This window comes from Mangifera indica, chromosome 15, assembly GCF_011075055.1.
Source record: "Mangifera indica cultivar Alphonso chromosome 15, CATAS_Mindica_2.1, whole genome shotgun sequence".
Lineage (NCBI taxonomy): Eukaryota > Viridiplantae > Streptophyta > Magnoliopsida > Sapindales > Anacardiaceae > Mangifera > Mangifera indica.
The window spans coordinates 747090-764725 of record NC_058151.1 but is presented as its reverse complement, the minus strand read 5'-3'; the positions used below and the strand labels follow the sequence as shown (position 1 = coordinate 764725).

General features: G+C 32.6%; 2 protein-coding genes across 4 annotated transcripts; both read left to right on the top strand.

The window, feature by feature from the left end:
- Positions 1-220: 220 nt before the first annotated feature.
- On the top strand, positions 221-3293 carry LOC123197672 (LOB domain-containing protein 4-like). The gene is made up of 2 exons (XM_044612014.1): positions 221-532; positions 2562-3293. Exons 1-2 carry the CDS (start codon positions 356-358, stop codon positions 2862-2864), a joined length of 480 nt encoding a protein of 159 aa, XP_044467949.1. The 5' UTR covers positions 221-355; the 3' UTR covers positions 2865-3293.
- Positions 3294-7604: 4311 nt separating this feature from the next.
- LOC123197837 (valine--tRNA ligase, mitochondrial 1-like) lies at positions 7605-16604 on the top strand. Of its 3 annotated transcripts, none has more exons than XM_044612269.1 (21): positions 7605-7765; positions 7860-7925; positions 8006-8062; positions 8679-8845; positions 8937-9009; positions 9237-9302; positions 9394-9477; positions 10156-10233; positions 10341-10424; positions 10511-10590; positions 11068-11125; positions 11208-11510; positions 11606-11776; positions 11862-12052; positions 12238-12640; positions 13330-13581; positions 13706-14200; positions 14471-14577; positions 15386-15485; positions 15693-15841; positions 15958-16604. In XM_044612269.1, exons 1-21 carry the CDS (start codon positions 7637-7639, stop codon positions 16118-16120), a joined length of 3276 nt encoding a protein of 1091 aa, XP_044468204.1. In that variant the 5' UTR covers positions 7605-7636; the 3' UTR covers positions 16121-16604. The 3 variants fall into 3 exon arrangements, with proteins under 3 accessions (XP_044468204.1, XP_044468203.1, XP_044468205.1); XM_044612268.1 differs by having other exon boundaries at positions 8673-8845; XM_044612270.1 differs by lacking the exon at positions 9394-9477 and having other exon boundaries at positions 8673-8845.
- Positions 16605-17636: the final 1032 nt, after the last annotated feature.

Sequence of the window (17636 nt, the reverse complement as noted above, 5' to 3'; positions counted from 1 at the left end):
ATAAGGTATTTAAATGCTAGAAAGAAGAAACAAATAGACAAAATATCGTATTGATGTGGGGCAAAAGATCTAAACAAAAACCATTTATCGTCACCAGAATCTATGTCCTTTTCTTTGGTGGAGCCCTCCAAAGATTTGCTGCCAGATACCGTCTCTATATAACACCCATCACCTCTGCCTTCAAGCCCTCCTTCCTCTTCTTCTCAACTTTTTCACCATTTTCTTCTTCTATCTTCAGTTACTTTATAGTGATTTTTCTAAAATTTTCTTCTTTTTTTGCTTATTATTAGCTCAATTATATACATATTTTGCGGTTTCTGTGTATCAGTTGATCATATATAATTAAATCATTAGTATGAAGGAGAGTGGTAGAAAGCAAGGTGCACTATCGCCATGCGCGGCATGCAAACTTCTGCGGCGGAGATGTGCCCACGACTGTGTTTTTGCTCCTTATTTTCCTGCCGATGAGCCTCAAAAGTTTGCCAGTGTTCACAAGGTTTTCGGTGCCAGCAATGTTAACAAGATGCTACAGGTTCATCTTCCAGCTCTCACTCTCCCTCTCTCTCTCTCTCTTTCTAATATATCAAACTCATCACTCTTCTTCTCTCTTGGTTACCTAATCTCTCTCACAATGCTTTGTTTAGGCTACAAAATAAAAGAAATGTTTCAAGTTTTTCTATTTCAGAAGAGGAAAACATCATATATAACATATGGGGTACCCTCATACACACATTCAACAAAGAAGTTTATAATATGATTGAAATTTTCTTTGAATCACGTCTAAGATGACATTTTCTTCATTAATTTTCCATCCATATCCATGAAAAGTAATACTATATGAACAAATGGTATATATTACAGTATATATAAACAAATTAATGTGTCACATTAGATGATATAATTGCACATCTAATTGTTTTTATCTGTTAACATCCGGCCATTTGTATATAAAGTATTGATTCATAAACAACACAAATTTATGCAAAACTTTGTTTTAGGGGAATGATACCTGAGTGTTGGAATAAAGCAACCTGATGTAAATATAAAGAAGAGTTTTTTTTTGGTGCTTTTTTGACTGGTATTGTGAGGCGCATGCAGAGGCGTATACCTTTGTAAAGCTCCCTCATCTTTTGCGTGGTTTAATTTTAGAGATTTTTTATGCATATTTTTCTGATATTTTAATGTCGAGGAACACATTTTAAAGAGTGATAAAATGGTCAAAAAGGCTTAATTGAAGAAAGAAACCTCTTCTCGAGACTTTGGTGAAAGAGAAGATGTTCTTCATTTTTGCCCTAGTTCTCTTTTGTAAAGCTAGCATACCATTAAGATATTACACTACTTTGCACAAATAAAAATGAGAAAGAGAATAATCAAAGATCATAAATTAGCTTTATAATTTCTTAGATGGAAAAATTGGTGGCTTATTCAATAGAGTTAATTGCACCTTAGGACCACTAAATAGCTTTTTTAAGCCTTAGAATTCTTATCTAATCGAAAGTAATGTCTGTGAATCATGTGTGCTTTTATGCTTTAAGAATGCATATGCTTTATACTGAAAGAGACTATTACTAGTAAAACAGATCGAAGATTGTGATTGATGTAAGCACATTTAATTGAGCTTTATATTTCTTATTTCTTATTTATTTATTTATATACATGTAATTAGGACCTTAATTATAATATTATTATCTAAGCATGACATTATAGCTACATCACACGGTATTATTTAATGATCATACCTTCTTTGTGGTGGCCGTAATTAAAGATGAATTTATTTAGAAGCTTAATTAGTTAAATTTTCCCATGTACATTTGTGGGCACTATTGTGGTATTGAGATTTGGTGTGAATATAATTTGACTTAATTTAGATTAATCTACTGTTGGACTCAAATAATTGGATTTCGAATTAAAGTTTTAATTCGAATCGAGATTGATTTATTTTTTCATTTGATGATATCGTTCATTCTGTCGATAATATTATTCACCCTTTGATAAAACTTTCATTTTGTTGACAACCCTCTAGTGATATGCGCATCAACTCAAATTCGAGTTACGCATTTTAATTTCAATTTGAACCCAACCTCATCTCAAGCTGAGCTCAAATTGATTGAATCTATTTAAATTATTATTTAAAATAATATTGCATAGACTAACAATATATACAAACATGAGTACACATGTTAATGACTCATTTTAATGTATTTTTAATTTAAAATTATTCAATCACCTAAGCGATGATAAATTACTATTTATAAAAATATTTTTTATTATTAATTAGTAAAAATATTTATTTTTATTATTAATGCATGAAATATTATTCTATCAGTAATTATTATTTGATAAAAATTAAACCTTGGTGAGCATCAATTTAATACTCTAGTATTGTATTTTATGTCCCAAATTTTCGACGTTCTAGCTCTACACCGGTAGAAAGTAGTTTCTTGAAATTCTAAATTATATATTTCTCTCGTAATCTCAATATATTATCATATTCTTCAAGCTGCCATGAATGCATGGAACTTTGTCCTCAATATTAATTTCCTTTGTGCATGAAATTACAGGAACTTCCAGAGCACCAACGTAGCGATGCAGTAAGTTCAATGGTGTATGAAGCCAACGCAAGAGTAAGAGACCCAGTGTACGGCTGCGTTGGAGCCATTTCATCCTTGCAGCAACAGATCGACTCTCTGCAAACTCAACTGGCGCTCGCCCAAGCTGAAGTTGTCCACATGAGAATGCGGCAATTTGCTTCAGAATCCCCAGACACTGCTGCTGCCGCCGCTTCTCCTGCAGCCAAGTCCTTCTTCTCCATGGACATGCATGTTGATCCAGCAAGCATTGGAGGGTCTTTGTGGTCATGCTAATTAATTAAAAGCAATACTATATGTACATATTTTTAAGTACATAAATGAATATATAGATAATATATTATCATATAATTGAGTGATATTTTATCCTTAATTCAAAATTACTCAATTATATGATGATACATTATCTATATACTTATTTGTATATTTAAAAATATGTATACATAATTTTATCGATGAGTTATAATTAATTAACTTAGGATCCCATTACCTCTTTTTGGCAATTAATTATTAACTATAATGGTGGCTTGCATGTTTTGCTGTCTCCTTTTGTTTCTTCAATTTCTTTTTCACATCTTTAATTATATATGTATTTATATGGCTAGCTTCTTCACCTTTCAGAGATGATGATCATGATGATGATCCTTGACCATATTGTAAATAATTATTTAAATTTAATATATAGTTTTATGTATGAGTTATCAATATAGAGCATTGCTATACCTACCAACTTTTTCGTATACAAATATATATGATATATCATTATATAATTCAATGTTATTTTATTATATTAAATATACATTATTTGTGTAAATAAAATATATACGCAAAATTTTATAGATTAATTTATTATAACTTTATAATACATGAAGTGAAGCTAATTGGTTGATTAATTTTGTATTAAATCTTTAAACTCTTATGGTGGTTCAGCTTGCCACTTCTTGTGCCCCACTTTGTATCTTCTTTCATATTAATAGCATATGCATTTGGAAAATAACATCAGAACAAATTAATCAACTAATATTCATAATCTGTTCTTTAGTTGAGATTAATTAGATTTTATATATCTACTGCCTTACTCATTTGAGATCAAAGTTAATCCCAAACACCTACCAACGCAGAATTTTGAATCAAAAAATTCAAATTCAACTTCATATTTCTATAATCTTATATATTAACGTCTTTTAATATATTTGTATTAAAATCGAAAACCCTAAAAATGAGGTGTTTGACTAATCGATCTCCCTAAGTTTGATAGTTCGGTGATCGTACCCTACCCCGAAGAGATGGCCAAGCTAGCTACGCCAAATGGAGTTCTTCTTTGAAAAAAAAAAATCGAATTATCCACTTGGTAATCCACTAATTATAACCACAAATCTAAAAAGTGAAACTATGGGGACCCACAATCTTGTTTTTAATAAATCTCATCTCAAAATTTTATTATTGATTGTTTTTGTTATATCGCTCCATAAATTATATAAATGCCTTTCTTTTCATTAAATACTTTAATGAAAAGCCATTAAACAATACCTTAAAGAAAGTAAACAATAATAAATTTATATGCAAAGCCATTAAATACTTACAATTTTGGAAAAACGGAATAGTTAAAAAAAATTAGGGTTTATAAGATAATAGTGGATTGTCGAAAGTATTTGTAAATATATATATATATATATATATATATATATATATATATATATATATATATATATATATATATATATATATATATATATATATATATATATATATTAGTCATTAATAGCAATAGATAGATCTACTCAATTAAAATTTTAATATAAACTTACTAAGATCATCATGGGCTACAAATCTGAATAATTTTATTTATGCAAAGGATCCGACAATTTGTAGTGGTTTAATATTATATTACTTATGATGTTTTCTTCTTACTTAGCTTTCAGCAGCAAAAGAATTTCAAATTGAAGATCCTTTCAAGGGATTTGCTTATGGAAATCATGCTCTTAATTATAACCCTCTAATTAAGGGTGAATACTCAATGCTTAATTTTGAGCTCAACGATCAAAATCAAAGACAACATCCACAAAATTTAATCCAATTATTTGAGCTTTCTTGCATAATTGCATTACTTGCTAATTGTCACACATGACCCATTCAGCGATGATGCATGCATTAGGTCATGATTACAAGATAATTACTTATTATTCTATATTTAGAACTTTTTTTCAAACAATATTTAGAATTTTTTTCAAACTTTTTCACACAAAGTGACGATGGATGATAATATAAATAAATAAATTAACATGATATTATGCTATTAAACAAAATCATTAAATCACATAATAATATATTATTATTATTCAACTATTTATACATAAAATTTTATAGAAAAATAAATTTGGATTAGGAATAATTAAGCTAAAACATTTCAAATGAGAGAGCATTATTAATAATATATTGATTTCACATAAAATTATGTTTTTGGCGCAATCTTTGCAATTCAATATTAATCCAATGGGTATAATTAAGGGTTAGCGAAATTAGTAGAGTATTAAAATTTTTAGATAAAAAATTTGGGTTCAAATCTCCATCATACTTATGATTATTAATTGATGTGACACATTTGTATTGATACTTGTAAGTTATAGGATAGGAAAGATAAATTACAATAATCAAATAGTAAGATTTGAGTATTTCCTTCTTCTTACTCTAATTGAACTAAAAGATAACAATTATATTAATGGCATGATCCTGAATTAGTAAGGAAGAGATAGTTTTTTTTGTGCAGGCATGAAAGGGAGTAGGAAAATCATCTTGTTGATACTGAGGAGATGTATTGTTTTGAATCTTTCTTCTTGCAATCTCTGAGTGAAAAAGGTCTATTTGCTTTGCACGTTTGGTTGATTATATAGCAAATAAGAGATGTGTTTATCGCTCCTATTGTGGCTAATCACCAATTGTACTCGTATGAGCTCATTTGAATAAGGAGAAGAAGCTTCTTAGGTTGTTTCGCAAGCATGAATTTACCAAATAACAAACTATAATTATATCCTAACTAATGCGTTTGTTACTGATTCGAATGGTATTACTCTTCTTGTAATTAAAAAGGAAAAACATTTGAGAATCAATCAAACATTTTTTTGTTACTAAAGAGTGGTTAATCTAATTATGTCACAATTAGGGAAAAAGAAACAAGATCTGGAGATATGGTTAGATCCATTCCAAGTTGTTTAAGCTCAAACTTAAACTTAGATTATGGACATTCAAGTTTGAATATACTTATATTAAATCTAAAATAAAATTATTTTTAAATCAAATTAAAATCTTAATTCATCAATTTTAAACTAACTCTTTCATATTTGAATTGATCTTCAACCGAATTTTATTTGGACTCAACCCTTATTGAACCCAACCCTACCTTGAGATGGCTGGGCCTCAAAGGTGCATTTAGAAAGAATTAACGCGTTGAAGTAAAGAAAGTATTTTGGACCAATAACTTTTGGGAATAAGAGTATAAGCCTTGGGCTTACTTTCCCAAAACAAATACGTCTCGGGCTTTGCTAAATTAGGCCCATCTTACTTTAGGCCGATTTACCCGAAAAGAATATTAGTTGTCTGATTTATTTATCGTAAAATTTTGTCCTTCTAACTAATTGAATTTTGAAGATAAATGTTTGCCAGCTTTTAGCGCTGGAATCAATCAATCAAAGTTGCTTCTGAGTACGAATTTTAGTTTAGGCCCAACAAGTGATGTTTGAACGAATTCAAATTAAATTTAAATTACTTTAAACTGAATTTAGATTTAAATTATTTGAATAATGTTGTGTGCAAGTTTTGAATACTCTATTAGATTTAAATTATATATTTGAGTGTTACCTTGTATTTTTTATTTAAAATTATCTAATTATATAATAATATATTATTTAGATATTTAAAATTAGATATATATAAATTTATTATTATTATTTTTAATTCGATTTAAATTTCAGTTACCTTAAATTAAATCTTTTAAATTTAAATTAATCTCAAATTAAATTTTTGTAAAATTCGTTTTAGATTATATCTAATCCTAATTACATAGTTGCCTTGATTAACAACACTATCACGATTTGCCAATATAACAACAGAGGGGTGTTTCAGATTTTATTATGGCCAAAGGACTATTTCCCATCCAAAATATGCTGATTTTCCAAAGTTTTCTATCGTTAACTTTGAAAATACTATTTATCTACCCATGATAATTTAAATCTGTTAATTTTAAGGGTAAAATCATCATTTTATATTTAATATTAAAAATAAATTTAATATGATTTCATTTTCTCCCCTAAAAGTTTAAAAACTAATATTTTCTTCTCCAAGCCAAGTTTAAAAAAATCACATTTCGCCCCTAGGGTTTAGTTTCAAAATCTGATCACCTTCTCTGGCGCCATCGTCGGCCGTCTCTCCATCCTGACGATTCCCCATCCTCAGATGACCTGCCTCAACTTCACCCCAACCCCTCCGGCATCCAAAAATATCGTTTAGAAGGACAATTCCCAGATGATGTTTTTTGATGTCGAAGGGGTTGGGGTGGAGGTGAGGCAGGTCGTCGGAGGATGAGGACCATTGGGATGGAGAGACGACCGACGATGATGTTGGAGAATGTGATCAGATTTTGAAACTAAACCCTATAGGAGAATGTGATTTTTTCAAACTTGGCTTGGGGAAGAAAATGTTAGTTTTTAAACTTTTAGGGGGGAAAATAAAATAAAATTTTCAGGGGTTAGAGTTATGTTAATTTTAACCAACCATGGGTAGGTAAATGATATTTTCAAAGTTAACGGAGAGAACTTTGAGAAATCAACATACCTTTTGACCTTTTATTATTAGAATTGATGTGTTAGGGTTACTTCAAAGCTGATTTTAGACTTGCAAATTGATATGGAAACAAGGGTAAAATGGGTATTTCAAATTGGGGTATCATTGTCAGTTTCCTAAACATACGGGCCCGAATTTTGCAGAATAAACCTCCGGGGTTTAGAGTGTAGTTTTAGTAGGGTTTTGGGCTTGCACAAAAACGCGACCTTTTTATGTCGTTTAACTCACGATTCTTCTTATCGCATCTTTGCCATTTTCACTCTTATTTTCTTCTGGTGTGCGACTGCTGTGATTCTCCAGCATCACTCTGTTCGCGTTCAATTCACGGATCAGTAATCATGGTAAGCTCTCATCATCACCGTCCATTTCGCTTTCTCTGATGATAAATTCAATATTTTATGCTGATGTGTTTTGAAATTATTTTGAATTTAATAGTCAGAACCTGAGGAGAAGATCCTCACCGAGGAAGAGCTCGAACGAAAGAAGAAGAAAGAGGAAAAGGTATTTATTTATCTATAAATATACTCACGCTTATGTATATGTATATAATGATTTTTTTATTCTTTAATAATTTTTGTTAGGCGAAGGAGAAGGAACTGAAGAAACTTAAGGCATTGGAAAAAGCAGAAAAAATGAAGGTAATTTTTGTTTTTGTTTTTAAAGTTGTGATTTTTGTGTGTGGATGATGTACTTGAATTGAATTCAGCGGAACTCACTGTAATTTTACCAGTTTAGTTACAATGAGACTTGTGTGGTGCGCTTATGTTACCAAATTATGTTTTGAGTTCATTGGAAAAGGCAGAAAAAGTGAAAGTTATTTTTGTATTTGTTTTTAAAGTTGAGATTTCTTTTTGTGGATTATGTACTTGAATTCAGTGGAGGTCACTGTAATATTACTGGTTCAGTTACTATCAGACTGGTATGATGCTCTTATGTTACCAATTATGTTTTTAGTTCATTGGAAAAAAACAGAACAAAAGGTAATTTTTTGTTTCTGTTTTGAAGTTGTGATTTTTTTTTGTGTGGATGATGTACTTGAACTGAATTCAGTGGAAGTCACTGTAACATCACTGGTTCAGTTACAATGAGACTGGTATGATGCTATTATGTTACCAAATTATGTTTTGTTATATCATAATTTGTCCGTTTGAGTAGCGTTATTCAGATACAGATCTCAGTAATGTAGTGTTTTCCGTTAACATACTGATTGACTGTCAAAATATTGGTAATTTTGTACATGTAATGTAGCAACAGAAACAAGAACAAGGTGGTTCAAAGAAGAGTGCGAAGAGGAATGTGAAGCATGATGATGGTGAGGAGAATCCTGATGATTTTGTTGATCCAGAGACACCACTTGGTGAGAGAAAAAAGATGTCAAAGCAAATGGCAAAACAGTATAATCCAACTGCAGTTGAGAAGTCGTAAGTTTTAGATGGCTAAACTAAATTATCAGTTAATTAAATGAATGATTTTGTTTAGATTTTGGATTTTATGTATCTGAGTTTTGGCTAGATGGTATCCATGGTGGGAGAAATCAGGCCTTTTTGTGGCAGATGTTAAAAGTTCCAAGCCGCCATTTGTAATTGTAAGTTTCTAGTTTAGTTTCTAATACACTATGATGTTGCAGTGTATTACCAGTTAAAATGATGGATTATGTGAATAACTAAGCACTAGCTGTGTGAAATACTATATTTTCAAGTTTTGAAGTTTGTATGTTATTTGGTGGTCCCTAAAAGAAGAATTGGATGGTTATGTTAAATTTTATTCAAGTTTGTTGGACATTATCTTTAATGTTAGTACTTTATTCTGCAGGTTTTTCCACCTCCAAATGTGACTGGGGCTCTGCACATAGGTCATGCCCTTACCATTGCCATACAGGTCTCTGCAGTGACATATTGTTTCCTGCTTTCCTTGTAATTTTACTTCTACAGTGTATATGTCTCTGAACTGTGATTTTTACATCACACAGGATATGATTATCCGTTGGAAGAGAATGTCTGGATATAATACCTTGTGGGTTCCTGGCATGGACCATGCTGGGATATCAACACAGGTTACATTCCTCTACCATTGGAATTGATCAAGCTTGGATTAAGACATATATTTAATTTATTCGTTATACATATATACATTATGTTAACAGGGGTACTAAATGTGCAAAATTCTTTTGTAGATGGGTGTTATTTTAATATTGTTTGCTTCCCATACACATTTTCCTTGGATTCCTTCTCTAATCATTTTCCTTAGAATTACTAATACTGGGATATCGACACAGTTTACATTCCTCTACCATTGGAATCAAGCTTGGATTAAAGGCTAAAATTTAATTTATTCCTTATGCATAGATATGTTCACAGTGGTAGTAAAAATGCAAAATTCTTTTGTGAATGGGCGTCATTTTTATATTGTTTGCTACCTGGACCCATTAAATCTGGGATTCCTTCTCTAATCAATTTCCTTAGAATTACAGATGCAATGCAGTTCTATTTGATTTCTGGGAAGAATCTGTGCAGATTATGGAGCCCCATGTATCATTGGGTTTTAAATTTAATCTGGGGATCTCTGATGTTCCAGAAATAACAGCTTATTCATGACTATGATGATCCAGTCCTTTTCTTTTAAATTTGTTGTTATTATCATTCTGCCATATTTGATTGACTAGGCAGTGAATATGTATTTAAGTTCAAATTCCTATTAATATCTGACTGGAATATTGGTTGCCATTTGACAGGTTGTTGTGGAGAAGAAGCTAATGCGTGAACGGAAATTAACCAGGCATGACCTTGGTCGTGAGGCCTTTGTCTCTGAGGTGAGTTTCTAGTGTCAGCATTTGGTTTAAGCTTATTAATAATTTGGCTTTCCATTACACCTTTAAGTAAATTCACTTTTGTTTTTGGTTGATCTTGTGGTGGAAAGGTGTGGAAATGGAAGAACCAGTATGGGGGTACCATATTAAGACAGCTACGCCGTTTGGGTGCCTCTCTTGATTGGTCGCGAGAGGTAAAAGTTTGAATATCATGCTGTACATGTTATCCATTCCTAAGATGTAGATGTATGTTGATGTCATGCTTCTTTTTGTTCTCTAGTGCTTTACAATGGATGATAAGCGATCAAAGGCTGTAACTGAGGCCTTTGTTCGGTTACACAAGGAAGGTCTCATATATCGGTAAGTTTGTGGCTGGACTTATTATACTATTTGCATGATTTTTTAATCATTTATGCTAATGATTAGATTAATTGTCCTCAATTAATATTAAGATTGAAGTTGCACATGATTCCCCTTTTTGTTAAAAAAGAATTTTTAAATACCATAATTAGTTAGTACCAGGGCTCAATTAATTTGATTATGGTGACATTTAGTTGGTAATGTGTTAACCTTTTGCTGGATCGTTAATATTGTTTTTTATTTATTTTTTTAAATGTATATTCTAAAATAGGAAACTGTCATTATGATGACTTTATCATGCCGAGGCATAGCATTCAAGCAATTATAAATGGGGCTGTTATGTAAAATGGATGAGGGCTCTGTAAGACTGGTTTATTATAAATTTTAATGAAAAATGAGCAAATCTTTATTTATCTGGTCATTATATGGTTGTCCTTGGCAATACTTTCTCTGAGGGTCCTTCTATATCTTTTGCAGGGATCTTCGGCTAGTGAATTGGGATTGTCTCTTACGAACAGCCATCTCTGATATTGAGGTTATCCTCTTCCTTTGAGTGATTTATTTTGTAATTGTTGCACCGTTTCCTGCTTAATTTTGAAGTTACTTTGTGTTTCTAGGTAGACTATACTGACATCAAAGAAAAGACGCTGTTAGATGTTCCTGGTTATAAAAATCCCGTTGAATTTGGTGTTTTAACATCATTTGCGTACCCTCTGGAGGAAGGATTGGGTGAGATTGTTGTTGCCACTACTAGGGTGGAAACAATGCTTGGTGATACTGCCATAGCTATTCATCCTGATGATACAAGGTATAGTCATTTGCATGGAAAATTTGCAATACATCCGTTTAATGGAAGAAAACTACCAATTGTTTGTGATGGAATTCTTGTTGATCCGAACTTTGGGACTGGAGCAGTTAAGGTGAGAATTCACATGTTCAACTTTGAATGCTAACAATTTAATGGTCTTCTACTGCTTCTGGTATGACAACTGCCCTTCCCTTAATGTTTTTGCAGATAACTCCAGCCCATGATCCAAATGATTTTGAGGTCGGCAAGCGGCACAATCTTGAATTTATAAACATTTTTACTGATGATGGTAAAATAAATAGTAATGGTGGTTCAGAATTTGAGGGGATGCTACGTTTCGCGGCTCGTGTGGCTGTGACTGAAGCATTACAAAAGAAGGTTCTTGCTATATCATAGAAGTAGTCTGTTCACCTGTATGGTATGATATAATTATTTTTATAACTATTCTTTTTTATACAATTAGGGGTTGTATAGAGGTGCCAAAAACAATGAAATGAGACTGGGCCGTTGTTCAAGAAGTAATGATGTTATAGAGCCACTGATAAAGCCCCAGTGGTATGTTAACTGCAAAAGCATGGCAGCAGAGGGTCTTAGTGCAGTCAATAATGGGAAGCTTGAGATCATCCCAGAACAGTACAAGGCTGAATGGAGAAGGTAGCTCTCATGAAGTCATTTTTTTCTGAATTTTAATGGAACTTTAATGCAAATGTATCCGATAGTTTGTATTAATCTATTGTGCTGTTTTCTATGAATTCATTGCTGTATCAATAGCCTAAAATTTTATGGAGTTGGTATGGCCTCATGATCAATTTACTGATTTTGATATTAAAAATTGACAGATGGCTTGAGGGCATTCGTGACTGGTGTATCTCAAGGCAACTTTGGTGGGGTCACAGAATTCCTGCATGGTATGTTGCATTAGAAGATGATGAATTGAAGGAACTTGGTTCATATAATGACCATTGGATAGTTGCTAGAGATGAGAAAGAGGCCCTAATGGAGGCTAGCAAAAAATTTTCTGGGAAGAAGTTTGAGTTGTGTCAAGATCCTGATGTACTTGACACCTGGTTTTCTTCAGGTCTCTTTCCATTATCAGTTTTGGGGTGGCCTGATAATACAGATGACCTGAAGACATTTTACCCTACTTCTGTTCTTGAAACCGGGCATGACATTCTCTTTTTCTGGGTTGCTCGGATGGTGATGTCGGGAATTAAACTTGGGGGTGATGTACCTTTTAGATGTGTAAGTAAATGGTTGTCTTTCAATTTAATTTATATTGAACATTTTATATGTTTAGATCCAATTTTGTAGGCTTATTAGGATAGGCATTAAGTTCTACTGTGTCTACTTACGATTTATTGAAATTTTGAAATCAAGACTATAGGAAATGATTAATAAACTTTTTTAGTGGTCTGATGAATTTAAGTATTGTTTTAATGTTGTGTTACAGAATAGGCAATAAACTTATTATAAAATAGTAAGCTATTGAAACCAACTAGAAGCACTACTTCTAAACTGTTTGAGGTGTGGGGTTTATCAGTAATATATTTACTGTGTGCTAGTTATTGAGGCGCTAAGTGATTAAGCAATGCCACATAACACTCAGTAGATTAAAAATTATTCTCATAACTTATGAAGAACTTGAACTTTTGTTTCTGTTCACTTTGGGTGGACATTGGTGGTAGAGTGCTGGAGTTTTGATGTTAACATAGATTTATACTGTCCATATATTGCATGTGTACTTGACACTCATCCACTTGTTAGATTTCTATATTTGTAGCACGACTATGTCTAAGAAATTTGACAAAAAATTGGTATATTACCATGTAACTTGAGGAAGTTATAGTTCATTCCTTTCAGAAATTCAGTTGAGATATTCTGGGTTAAAATATGCAGAGAAGTCCTTTTAATGCCTATTTTATATCCTGCAGATATATCTGCATCCAATGATTCGTGATGCACATGGGCGTAAGATGTCAAAGTCTTTGGGAAATGTTATTGATCCCCTTGAAGTTATAAACGGTATATCCCTTGAAGGTCTTCAAAAAAGGTTAGAGGAGGGTAACTTGGATCCTCGTGAGCTGGTTATTGCAAAAGCCGGACAAAAGAAAGACTTCCCTAATGGTATTGCTGAATGTGGCGCAGATGCCCTTCGATTTGCACTTGTTTCATACACTGCTCAGGTTTATGTTTCTGCCTATTGATTTCCTCATGGTTTAAGTGCAGATCCAGAATTATCCTCCCACTGTTTTGGTTAATGGAATTTATTTATCTGAATCAATATTTTTTATTTACTTGTCATTGCAGTCTGATAAAATAAATTTGGATATCCAAAGAGTTGTGGGTTATCGACAATGGTGTAACAAATTGTGGAATGCCGTTCGGTTTGCTATGAGCAAACTTGGGGAGGATTATATCCCTCCATCAAGTATCAATCCAGAGCTCATGCCATTTAGCTGCAAGTGGATTCTCTCAGTGCTGAATGGGGCCATATCAGAAACTGTAACATCGTTAAATTCATTTGAATTCTCAGTGGCAGCCAGCACTGTGTATTCGTGGTGGCAATATCTGTTTTGTGACGTTTTTATTGAGGCAATAAAGCCTTACTTTGTTGGTGATGGATTTATTTCTGAGAGGAGTTCTTCGCAAGATGCTCTCTGGGTATGCCTGGAAATTGGCTTGCGATTACTTCATCCTTTTATGCCATTTGTCACTGAAGAATTGTGGCAGCGCCTTCCACAACCGGGTGGCTATACAAGAAAAGAATCAATTATGTTGTGTGAATACCCATCACCTGTTAAGGTAATTTTCGTTTCTGTATTTGGATTGTGAGGTAGGAATTGACTGCTTTTTTATGTGGATCCACTATGGGCTTTGTGTTCTTCTAGGGAAACTGTTTAGATTTCTGATAGGGTCTCCTTGACAATTGATTATATATATTGTAATGAAGGATAGTTGTATAAAATCGAAAAAATATACAAAGAGGTTTTAAAAGTGGATTATAAGATGTTTGTTAAGCGGTAATTTCATTTTTTGTTTCATCACTGGTTTATCTATTTTGACGCATTGCAGAACTGGGCTAATGAAAATGCTGAGAAAGAAATGAAGACTGTTGAGTCCACTGTGAAATGCCTTAGGTCACTCAGGGCAGAGGTGCTTGGGAAGCAAAAAAATGAGAGGTAAATATTTGAAATGATAATTATTTCCAAGCAGGCAAAGATCAAACGAGTGCTTTCTTTTTGTATTCATCTACACAATATGAAACTTGAATTTCTTTTTCTGAATTTTAAAACAAATTATAATCATAGTTCACTGAATAAATTGTGCTTATGTTTGCATACATAATTGTTATTTGACTAGTTCATAAATTTTTATAAACAATTTTCACCTTGGGATTGGTGGCCTCGTTGTGCTTAGTCTCCCTTCATTGAGGTTAGTGATGCAGGTTCCACCCATTCTAAATTTTTAATGCTGTCAAATAGTGGCAAAATAGAATTAAGAATGTGTTTACATACGTAAATCACACTCACCCCTTATGTTTTTCTTTCTATCAACCACATGGTTCGAAGAGTAATATAACTTTTCTTTTATTTTGTATTACTCCTACCTCTTGATCCGTCTTCGTAAGTATAACTCTTACCATTCATAATTTTAGCAAGCAACTGTTTAGTGGCAGGTATCTAATTTATGGTCTTGAAAGAAATGGTATTCATTATTCACTTGCTTATCCCAAAAATTATGTTACTAATTAAACCATCCAACCAACATTTTCTCTCCATCAAACAAAACAGAACATTTTTAAGAGGAAGCACCCTTGTCTTTTATTATTTTTTATGTTCAGCTCAGATTCTGTAATTTATATATTAAGTAGAGTAAAACAAATTATTTTCTTTGGAGATTCTGTCCTTAAGTTCACCATCTTTTTGATATTTACGATACCATATTAAGTTGAATCCAATATTTATACTGAAATAATTATGTCTTCAGGCTACCAGCTTTTGCATTTTGCCAAACAGAAGAAGCGGCAGAGATTATTGAAAGTCATGAATTGGAGATTTTAACACTTGCCACTATATCATCTTTGAAGGTATATAGCATGAGTTTTCTTTGCTGAAGGTTCTTAGTTTATTGTATTTCTTTTTTGATGGATATTATATTTAATATCTAAAGCTGACCTTATGTTGAGAGTGCGTTGTGCTTCATCTGCCTGTAGTTGCAGAAGAATAGAATTAAAATTTTTAGTTTCAGAATGATGTAATATATAAATTTATCTTTAATGTGAAACATTCAACAGGTGCTACTGAGTGGAAGAGATGATGCTCCGGTTGGATGTGCATTTGATACTGTAAATGAAGAAGTTAAAATTTATCTGAAGGTTCAAGGGACTCTTGATGCAAAACAAGAGCTCGCAAAGATCAAGAATAAGATGGCCGATATAGAAAAGTAAGTCTTTTTTAAAAACTCTTTTTGGGGGGATATTAAGACTAGCATGATATATTGATTGTCATCTATGTTATTTTTAATCACCAATCTTTGAAACAAATTTTACCTATGAACAGACAAAAGGAGAAGCTGGAGAAGGTAATTAATGCAACTGGCTATCAAGAAAAAGTTCCATCTCATATTCAGGAAGAGAATGCTGCAAAACTGGCTAAACTTCTGCAAGAATGTGAATTTTTCGAAAAGGAGAGCTCACGCTTGGAAGCTGAAATGGGACCGTAGATCCAACCATATGCATGATATCATTCAAATTCTGTAAGTTTGATCAACATCCATAGTTCAACTTTACATCGTCAATTCTTAAAACAGAAGAAAGAGACAAACAAAGGACGGTGCTAAGGCCTCAATATTTACCTAATTTAATTTTTATTTTCGAAATGGGACTGAGGCCCTTGCAATATTCTCGCTGATATCAGCTGAAACGTTAATCTCCATAGTCGTTCAAAGTTGCCGGCTTAGCTTTTTATATGCCATATTTGTCCATAAGGTTTTGAAGTATTCAAGCTCAGCTAACTCAGTTCATTTCAGATTACATTTTGGCATGTCTTGTTTATTCATGGCCCTACAGAATTACGCTAAATTAGATCCATGAAGAGGGTCCATTCCTGTATACTATTTTTTTTTTTTGTTTGTACTGTGATAAAAAGCATCTTGAATTTATGCCTTTTCAATCAATATCATTGTTAGATCTGTTCACCTTTCTTCAGCTCATCAAGTGCTAGACTTTTGTTGTTCAAAACCCATAATTGCGACATGGATATTATCACCATATCATATCATAACCCCATTTTTTAGTACAAAAGCATAAGCCATGATGCCATTAAGCAAGCATCTAGTCCCACCTAGGGTTGGAAATGAGCTGGGTTTGACCTGATTATTTTCGAGCTAAGAGCTCAGGAGCTTGTGGTTCAATACAAGTTAAAAATTTATCAAAGTCTTGCTCTTGACTCTAAATACAGGGAGTTAATTGATAAATATACAAGTTAAGAAATATTATTTTTATTTATCAAGTTGAGCTTAAGTCTATCAATTTTATCTAAAGTTTGAGCCAACTAACTTTCGGACTTAGCGGGCTTTGAGTATGAGTTTTGAGTTTTGTTTAAATGCAATTGAGTTGAGGGATATTCGGTTTGGTTTGACCCAAATTGATTGTTGTCTATCCATATTGATAGAACCAAAACCCTACACACACTTGATAGTAAAATTCAAGAGTTGAATTCAAGCTGCTTGTTATATATGGTTTTGTGAGTTCATGAGCTTGTGGCTTAAGTTTAAAATTTTTCTAAAATCATGCTCTTTGATTTTGAATATAAGGAGATGACTGATGAACAAGAACTTTTTAACTCAACGAGTTAAGAGTTTTTGTCTAAATATAATCAAGTTGATTTTGAAAACTCAGTTTAATTGTAACCCTAGCCCCACCGATAGGACAAGAACCCTATGGACAACTCATACTTAATTCTAAATTATCTTTGCAATTGGGTACAAAAATGAAAGCTCATACTGTCCTCAAACTTTGATTTTGTAACTGAAGTCAACACCCAGAGAGTATCATCTGCTAGAATTTGTGGCAATATTTAGCCTTCTTCCAAGTTCTGTGGGACATAGAAGGTGGCAAGATAAGCCCCTTGGAACCGACAAATCTTTCTGGGCGATCCTGTGATTTGAAGTTGATGTGGGAAGGTCATAGAGAAACAGTTGAATTTCATTGCCCTCAACCCACTAAAGACTTCTTAAT

Excerpts from the sequence above, each read along its gene's own strand:
- LOC123197672 (XM_044612014.1), top strand. The coding sequence starts at position 356 with ATGAAGGAGAGTGGTAGAAAGCAAGGTGCACTATCGCCATGCGCGGCA. Across the intron at positions 533-2,561 it reads ATGTTAACAAGATGCTACAG|GAACTTCCAGAGCACCAACG; the intron begins GTTCATCTTCCA and ends ATGAAATTACAG.
- LOC123197837 (XM_044612268.1), top strand. The coding sequence starts at position 7,637 with ATGTCGTTTAACTCACGATTCTTCTTATCGCATCTTTGCCATTTTCAC. Across the intron at positions 7,766-7,859 it reads TTCACGGATCAGTAATCATG|TCAGAACCTGAGGAGAAGAT; the intron begins GTAAGCTCTCAT and ends TGAATTTAATAG. Across the intron at positions 9,303-9,393 it reads CCCTTACCATTGCCATACAG|GATATGATTATCCGTTGGAA; the intron begins GTCTCTGCAGTG and ends TACATCACACAG.